Genomic DNA, 9,713 nt, shown 5'->3' with positions numbered 1-9,713 from the left:
GAAAGCTAATACTTTTACAGAATTATAAATATATATCTATCCTGCGTCATCCTATTTGAAAGAAGTTTGGCACGTTTGGCTGTTAACTCTGACTGTCAGCTTTAGCCTCATTCTTGGCTAGCGATCTGAACTTCCCAAATTTCTGACAAGTGTTTCAATTGCAAGAGAAAATGCATAAATTTTTAACGGAAATTTCGGGCAAATTGTTGAGTAATTCTTGCACTTATAGGGAATGATTTTGTGCTATCTGAGGTTTGTGCGGTGTGAAATTGCCGTGCATTGTCCTCGCAGTAAAAAAGTATCAGCTTTTTGGAACACGGCGAAATACGGTTCAATCGAGGATTGAGGCTTTTTTCAGACCACGAAAAAAATGAAGGCCAGGCCCAACGTGTTCGTTATATTGTGTAAATGTTAATTTTCTTAAAATTTTATCCATCTTTTTTCAACTTTTTATGTTTCGCTTTTGAATACCCACTTTTAGATTTATCAAACGCGATCTTTAATAGATGTATTAGATTTAACGAAGAATTGTATATATATATGAATATGTATGACAAATGTCCGTATCCTTACGTAAAAATACCCTCAAGTTGGGTGTGAATTCTTACCCTAAATTCATAGATAATGCTACATTCCCGCAAGAAAAAACGTCAGGAGTCACGAATTCACCGTCAAGTTGAGGGTTTTGAGGACTTTTTCTGTAAGGGTGGCATAAATGGCGCGACGCTTCGTGAATACATCTAATAGGTATAAGTATAGCCCAGGAGCTTCGAGCCAGGCATTCGGCGCTTTACGATTCGCAGTTCGTGAAGAAGCAGGACATAAGAATCTGTTTTTTGAAGTTGAAGGTACGTACTGAATATGGATGGTTGCGCTGAGTGTAACTCAAGGTTTGAAGATAATCTCATTGTCTGCGAAAAGTTTGCTACTGTATTTGGAATCATAGCGTACGAAATAACATCTTTGACAAGATTTGATTAATCGTATCTCCCTTCGGGTTCTCGCATAATGTATACGCAGTGACGGGTTTTATTTCGCTTTTATATTGTACACGTAATACGTACATGCATGTATGTATATACATACGTACAAACATACGTATTGTATGTATGTACATACCTAAGATGCGAGAGCCTATTGAATTAGAAATTGCCTATGTAACAGACATTTTCCGTTTCTCAGTTTTTCTGAATGCTCTAGCAACGCGTAAGTTTTGTTTTCACAACAGAACTTTGCTTGGCTCTTCGTTGTTCGAGATGCAGTTTCTTGTTTAGCTAGAAATTAAATTGGTTCAACTAATTTACGTGAGTGAAAAGAAGTTTAAAATCGACGAACCTTATTTGGATTCTGTTTGGCTGATCAACGATACTTCGATTCAGAGATTCAAAAGTTCAAACTCTCGGACGTTTTTACAAGAGCTACGTCACAAGCATAAGTGAGTGAAAACCGTATCGATCATTTTCATTTCTCGAGTCGATACTGTATCCTCTGTGTATGTATACTTATTCCGATTTGTGCCATTATTTGCATAAAAGGCCAAGGCAATAACAATGTTGTTGAACAAAAATTTCAATCAGCTTCGTATTTTTCCGCGTGGAAATTTGTGATAAACTAAATTTGCATGAGTCGAATACACAACTGAGGGTTAATTACTATTATGACGCAACCCTTCTCCAGATATACCCATGCAGTAAGTTGAATTGAAAAGCCCAGCAAAAAATGTCGGTTAACTTTAATTACTTAAATATTATTGTCAGTGAAATATCGGGACGATGCATCGTGTTTGAACCTTAGTACCATACGTGGCCATGGTTTAATCATTTTGTAACCAATCACTTACATATGAACGAGAACGTGGCGGTAAATGATACTTTGATCAGTTTTAATAACTTTTAGCATTCGGTTATAAACAATTGAATATTAAAAAGGTCCGTTTAGTATTATCTGCAAGGTATGTTTCAGCAGTTAAGTCAATATTGGTCAGAGTGGTCTTTACGACAATAGAAACAAGTAAAACATTACAAGTATGGTCACAGATGGTGCAGTATAGCCACAAACGGTGTCTACCCGCGTAGGAATTAATAATTAATAACTTGAAAAATCGGGTAAAAACTTTTTATTATCCACTTTTTAAAAAAATTATTATACTACCTTGTATCAAATGTGCATACGATAATTAAAACATTCAATCGTTAATAGTAGAGGGTGGGCTAAAAATACCGGACGGATTTAAAAAGTGAATAAATTTCGAACGCGTTCACTCATATTCAAAAACTTTTTATACTCAAAATTAGAAGCATTACCCTTTCATTTCGCGTTTGATAATTGGACAAAGATTCATTCCTTGCAGAGATACACGCTTTTGAAAAACAGGTTATGAAGAAGTCGCTGGCAGGAAGGATGAAAAAAAACAGTATTAAAGAATGTTCAACTTACATCGGTATTACAAGAAACGTTTCATGTTATGTAAATAGAATCTAGGAGAATTACTAAATTGCCAGAGTCAAACTTCGAATCACAATTTAAAATGGGAACTGACAATAAGTTGAACATTCTGTAATGTCAATTTTCTTCGAAACGAAAGGTTTATTCTTTTAATTTCGAGCAAAGAAAAGTTTTGGAAAATCGGTCGACTCAATCGAATTGTATTCACGTTTAGATATGGTTTGATTTTTTGTTTGGCCCACCCTGTATATACATCTTGTAAAAAGTTCAAAAATATTTCCCAGTGGTTAGTTGTCTCGACAGTAGTCATTTCGATACTTGATATATATACCTATATATATTTACCCTGCAACGTGCTGCACTGTGAAATTTGCCATATATTTTATCCGGGTTCTTGGCCGACGATATGTACAGACTGTCAATGATCCGTTCCTACCATTTCCTGGTACATTCTGTCTCTCAGATGAAGTATTGAATTGCTTAGCGGGCAATCGGAGTGCCGGAATACATTTGACTGAGGATTAGTGCTGAGTTTAGCTGAGCCTAGAGGGTATTGCACTTTTCTGCAATTATTGACTTCATTAATAAATCGATAAATGCAGAGTATTGGAATCAACTCTGCAACCGTTCGATATATCACTAAAACTTGTCTAATATTGACAATTTTCACTATATTCATTCAATGCACCATGCAGACTTGACTTTTTACGTCTCTTGCTTCCCGGTTTTTATACTAGTGCAGCTCAAAGTAGACTACATCGTTCAAATCAAAGGCGCTATTCTATAAATCGGGAGTATTGGATTAAAGAGGCTAGTGAAATGTAAATTCCTTCAATGTTCGTTGTAACGTGTAAGAGGGAATTACAATATTACAGTCAACATATTATAGTTATAATACTAGAGTGGACGAAAGTTGAAAGTATTTCCGATAATAAAAGTTTAATATCTTTATTACGAATAATTTATTCGTTTCGAGATTCAGATTTGAAATGCAAATAGAAATACCTGTAATAAACGAGTTTACGTATAAATTAAACAAAATTGAAAAAAGAGATTCACTTCTTGGTTAAGATTATTTATAGCAATCTTTCGAGCATTTCTGAAAACTATTTATAATATCAGTCGAGTAATTGCTATAATTGCTTGCAATAATACAAAGTTGCAAATCGAACCACGTATCATAATTCTGTATGATTATGTTCTTACAAAGGTATGGACGGATTATACTATTCAGATCTGTAACTTATTTTTAAAATTCCTTGCCATAATACGATGTTGCAAGTCCAACTATGTACTATAATTTCGTATATGTATTTTCTTACGAAGCTACGGACGGATTATACTATTCAGATCCATAATATAGGTAAAAAAGAATATAAATTGAAATCAAATTTACAAATAGCGGTCTTATCTGTGGTGCAGTCTATAAAACAGACCAATTACTGTGAGAAGCAGTAGCCAACTTGCATGGATCGAAGTAGCACCTGCTAGACGACACTTGAACATGTCGTACCTGCAACCAGAAACTCATGTTAATGTAAATCTTTGCAAATTTTATATTTTTCTTTGTACCGTCGATAAGATGCATGCCGCTTACCTGGTTTCCTTATCATTTCCAATATTGTTAAATTCTGCTTCTACCAGCTGTCCGTCATAATACGTTATCAGATCCTCTAATGGATATTCATATCCTTGTTTACACTCGCATTTATAGCCTCCGGTGTCAAAACCGCGGCCGAGAAGCGGAACACACTGAAATATTTTCAATCGGTATTTAAACAATTACCTCACTGCGTAGTTATATCCCAGGTGGAAAAAATTTTATCTAACAAAATTAAGTTAGCGCTTCGAACATATGATGCTCTTGCTGGACTAAGAGTATACTTTTACCAAGCTATTGGTTTTAACAATCATTAGATTCACCAAAATGTAAATTCTATCAACAGAGTTTATTTATTTGCCATTGAATTGAAAAAGTCAATGCCAGAATATAAAACTGCAGTCCTCTAGAGGCAGAAACAGTGTGTCCAAAAGGAACATGAGAAAGACTTACGTATGATGTTTTCCTGTCACATTTATGTGTGCCTTTGAAGGCATTGGGAATGTAGAATTTATCATCACATTGGTTAATATCCAGCTGAAGCAAGTCCATGGTAACAGCCACAACACCCCTGTAAATATCTCAATATTAAATACAACGTTTTCTTCCTTCCTCTTTTATCATTGAACCGGTTCTATAGCCAGACTATCTCACACTAGATTTACATACACAGACTTAGAGCCTATCCATATATATTCCATACTCACTTGAATTCCAGTTTGTCTTTCAAGCTATCCCAGCCGAAAAACGGTGATGCATAGGTGATTACCCATTTCTTCACTTTGCCGTTACAATCGAAATAGGGAGCGGTCCAATGGCCATGTTTCAGGTTTGCTGCCCTGTACAAACACACCCGAGCCATCCCCGTACATTAGAATAAATTAAACATAAGAGATGAAGGTGACCCTTCTCCTGAATCATAATCTTCTTAGTTCCCATTCTTCACTCAAGCCTGCCTCAGAAGCATTGGCAATAATTGCTCGAAAGTTTTACAAGCACAAGAGATGCTATATTTTTTGATCTAATTGTATATCAATTTGTTTTTTCTTCAACATTTTCGATCACTACCTTTGAAACTGGCAAACAATCTTGGGCGATAAAATTCTAAGTCAAGCCAGGCTGAATATCAAATTGGATATCAGAAAAGTGGTCAGCAGGTACTTCTGTTTTCTAAATCATTCTATTTATGAATCCTTAGACTTTTGAAATGAACTGCCAGACTAATAAGATCGACTCTGCTATTTCCTCACCTGTAAAAGTTAGGGTAGTGTTCGTATTTTTTCAGATACTCTCCTGTCTCATTGAATCGAATCTTGATCTTCATGTGATATTGTTCCAGCTCTTCAAAGTTGGCTGCCCAGCGTTGTTTAAGAAATTTGAACCAAGGCTTATTTGTGTAAACTTCGTCTGTAATTATTCAGGAATATGTGAATAGGTTATTATTCATTCAATAATTTTTCAACTCTCATATTGTGTAAGTATCCGCCTAAACGGCTTAAATTTTATCAGAAAGTTGGCGGATTCGAAGAGTCTTTTGTACCCAGCAATGTTAGCTAGGTTTTAATCCTCCGCAGATAACCCAGACATGAGGCTCAATCAACGCGCTAGCATACTTCACCCGTGCCCCAAAAGAATCAGATGACTATGTGTCTGTGGTTAACAACCCCTGCTGTAAATGTATTATATTGATTAGCCGCACTTTTTTAATACCTGTGTTATTCAGCCTCGCCAGATCCTCGACTTTGACCTTTCCAGTATTAAGCGTGTTCTTGTACACATAAGGAGCGAAGAAGGTTCGATTAGTAAATTTGTTACGTTCCCAATAAGTACCAGCTGACCAAATTTTGGTGTCTCCTAGCACCATAGCTAAAGTTTCGCCGATCATTTGATCTTCAGTCAAGGGACGATCTGCCACCCTCTTGCCAGAATAAACTTCCTTAGGATCTGATACTTGGAGAAATGCACTGATGAAGTTAGCTAACCTAGCTGCCATCTTTGCTTCATTCTCAAAGAATTCTTCTGCTTTAAAGCTGATGTCTCCATGCAAATTCAAATCGTGTTGAGTAAAACTGAAAATGAAGGATCAATGACTTGAGTATGTGTACAAGTATATTTAACATAATTCATTACTGAGATTTTCAATTATGAGATATTGAACGGATACATACTTCTTACAGGTCTTTGGATTGACACTGCGAATGAATTTTAAAGCCTGGTCAATATTCATTTTTTCAGTGTGCAGTGAAGCCGGGCCAGTTGTATAATTTCGATACTCATAAAATCTTTCAAGGTATTTTTCTTTCATATATGGCGTTGCCTTCTTCCATTGTACAGGCATTTTTTGAACCCCTGGACAGTTTTTATGAATTACCAGTATATAGCGTTACACAAACTAAAAAATGTATAATGGTGAAGCGTATTAGATATTTACATACATCCAATCTTGGTACAATCAAATCCGTTGTAATACTGCTCCGAGGTAGCCCTCTCAATTATTTCACCAAGATAAGGTCTTCTTACTACAGTCGGCAATCTAGACCCAGGCTTACATCGGCATTGATAGCCACCTCTCCTGAAGCCCCATCCATGTAGCGGTTCACACTGAAAATTAGACACAATTTATTTAGTGACATTCAGTGGTGGATAGCTTCACACTTTGACTGGAAAATAGGTGAAGAGGAATATTCCTCTGTAAGTTCTTCTGAACTTACACTGGGCTACAGGTTAAATGAACAGCTCTACGTGAGTAATAATCTGCACGTACATACCTCAGTAGTTTCTTTTTTACACCTTGCTGTGTCTACAAATCTGTTTGGACCATTATTTCCTTGGCCCTTCGGACATTGATTTATATCTATCCTTTCAAAATCCATTTCAAGAACCGCAATTGCGGTGTATCTGGAGAAAGTAATATCATCAAAAACTGATTAGTTCTGCATACATTTCATTGTAAATCTGTTTTACATTGATCTTAGATAAGCTTTTATCGATGGTGAAAAGTAGTGTTTCTTGTGTGTGATGTGTTGTGTCAAGAAATTCATTTCTTGCGAATAATTATTTGCTTGAAAAGCATTTCATTTATTCCTCATAATAATAGATGTAGCGTTAAGACTTTGTAATTACTGATTACAGTAATCATGATGACCTACATCTGTTTCCAGCGCCATACATTAAAAATGGCAAATAACAACAGGCCGTGATCATTTTATTAAATAATCACAGAATCAAAACAAGGTAACCGGAGGTTGAGATAAGCACATCACTTCCCTCAGATGGTTAAATAGCATTACATATAGATTATAAGTAGTATCTAGTTATCAGTCTAAGGAAAGTAGTGGCCCCACTTTTGTTATTTTCGTGGAAAGTGCGCATAAAATAGGGGTTTCTTGACAAGGGTAAAGTGCCAACGAATGAAACTCACACGAGTCAAGAAATCTGTACATGCGCACATGCAAAAACTACACAATATTCTCATCTTGTTCAACCATATGGACTTCTTGACTCGTGTGAGTCAATTAGACTTTTAAGCACTGTAGTACTCATAAAAACTACAAAGTAATGGAGTTGTTGACGGAGGTAATGTAGAAAATATGACATGTGCTTGTAAGTCATTCTTACGTTGGATATTCAATATGCCTGAACTGCGTATGCCTGGGGTAAATATCAACAATGGGTACAACCGCGGCCACCAGCCAACGATTTGACCGGCCACAATCAAAATACGGCCGAGTCCATTTCACTGGCCCGGGATATTCATCGGCACCTAAAACCAATTCGATTTCAATCATAAAACAATGCGTGCATATTTTCGACAAGTCGGACAATTTATTTTTAAACGAATATTTGTACCTCGGGGGCCATGAAACGTGAAAGTCTCGTTAGTGTTATTTGCATATCTAATTTCCACCTGGTAGGTAGTTTTTGTATCATGTCTTCTGTCAACATTGTCTGGAAGCCATTTTTTGTACCTGCAACAACGAATCTTGTGGTAAAATCAAAGGTCAAAAGATATGGGCTGTGTATCGGAAAGGGTTGTTCACCATTCGTTTATTCGATAATAATCGGTGGTATAATCATGGCTGAGACTGTCGGCCGGAAAAGCACCGAGATCTTGAACAGTGAAGGTATTTCTGGTCGAAATTCGCTCAAGATGAATCGGGTCGTTGAAATCGTCAGCTCTGAAAGTTCTCGGAGCGAATCTGGGCATAGTTTTATTGAAGAATCCTCGATAGGATGGGGAGTATGAGGTATTAGGAGCAAAGTAAATTGCCGAGGCATTGATATACGGATTAGCGGATACGTCTGCTACGGTTGACAAGAAGTAGTACATCATTCCTGGATCGTACGTGTCGTTTATCGCGGGTCGTATGAAACGCGACTGCAGTATGTAACTCCAGTAAAACGATCTGCTCAGTGCCATATTCTGCAGGTGAAGCAAAGCTGTTCTGTTTGGGAATACTGGGTTTATGTTAATGTCCTTAATGTCCGGTAAATGCGATACCGCATCTTCAGGAAGGTACAAATCTCCGACATGCTGAATCGGACAGTTTTCTATGGTAACCTGATCCATTCGCCGACGAATTTCGTCAAACTCATCGCGCACCTGCCATTCGTACTGCCCGACAACGCCCAACAGTGACGGGCACGCGATCAAAAACGTCGCCCACACTACCGTCAACCACATTTTATGATTCTACACCGAAACGCTGCACGATTTTAGTTACGTCTGTTTCTTTTATATTCTTATTTTTATTGTCTCTCGTTACTGAAAATAATGACACTATTACTACTATGTATTCAACTCTTGATAAACGTAATAATACGTAAAATTTATTCTACGTCTTCGACATAATCTAATGCCAGATTTCTCATATCATCACCACAATCAACCAACGACCAATATTTAATTTACTTCGATGCCAGCGTATACATTTTACACGGAAAATCTTCCCAAGCCCGTGAAATTAACGTCCGCACGACGATACGTAAACGGACGGACTACACTGGCTGATCTGACAACTGTAGGGGTGGGGGAGTGATTACGACTACGCCAGAAACACGACGACGCGCCTAAGCCGCTAACGGCAGAAGCAACAGGATGCAACCCGGGCCCTTCCCGCGCCTTTTGAACTTACAACCACTTGTACAGCTATAGTTAACGCGGTTCACGTCGGTTCACGTCCACTATACAGCAGGAATTTAATTTTGCATAAGTATAGTTGGGAAAAGCTGATCTACTCATCGCACTGATGTTACACATTATTTATATGTCAGTGACTCATCGTCGATGGCATAGACTGGTCATTGGCATTAATATAACATATTTGCAGCTGGTGCAGTTCGTGTTCGGGGGAATCCATACGTAGTTATCTGTATGCATGCACTATCCGACGAAATACGGTATAATTGAGGATTTCTTCGTGACATTCGATTCTCCGATGAAAGTAAAGTATAGTCACGTGCGGTGTAGATGCCAGGATAAACCAGTTACAGAATATGCCGTGGTTGCATGATGGAACCACAGCAGCTATTGCTGTACGCCTTCCGTGCCTGTCACGTATCTGTGTGCGAGGTTCGCGCCTCGCACGGTACGCTTTTCAACGTCGCCTGTAGTTGGAATGGAAACTAACGTGGTGTAAATCATAATACATACCTACGTACAGAGTAA

General features: G+C 37.6%; 1 protein-coding gene across 1 annotated transcript; it reads right to left on the bottom strand.

The window, feature by feature from the left end:
- Nucleotides 1-3,285: 3,285 nt before the first annotated feature.
- Nucleotides 3,286-9,077, bottom strand: LOC124310110 (uncharacterized). Its single transcript, XM_046773729.1, has 12 exons — nucleotides 8,086-9,077; nucleotides 7,895-8,013; nucleotides 7,664-7,808; nucleotides 6,814-6,943; nucleotides 6,481-6,646; nucleotides 6,214-6,394; nucleotides 5,756-6,114; nucleotides 5,296-5,452; nucleotides 4,753-4,884; nucleotides 4,499-4,616; nucleotides 4,043-4,197; nucleotides 3,286-3,958 (listed from the first exon to the last, which is right to left on the bottom strand). Exons 1-12 carry the CDS (start codon nucleotides 8,727-8,729, stop codon nucleotides 3,853-3,855), a joined length of 2,412 nt encoding a protein of 803 aa, XP_046629685.1. The 5' UTR covers nucleotides 8,730-9,077; the 3' UTR covers nucleotides 3,286-3,852.
- Nucleotides 9,078-9,713: the final 636 nt, after the last annotated feature.

The sequence above is a fragment of the Neodiprion virginianus genome, chromosome 1, assembly GCF_021901495.1.
Source record: "Neodiprion virginianus isolate iyNeoVirg1 chromosome 1, iyNeoVirg1.1, whole genome shotgun sequence".
Classification (NCBI taxonomy): Eukaryota; Metazoa; Arthropoda; class Insecta; order Hymenoptera; family Diprionidae; genus Neodiprion; species Neodiprion virginianus.
This window is presented reverse-complemented; position numbering and strand designations above follow the sequence as displayed.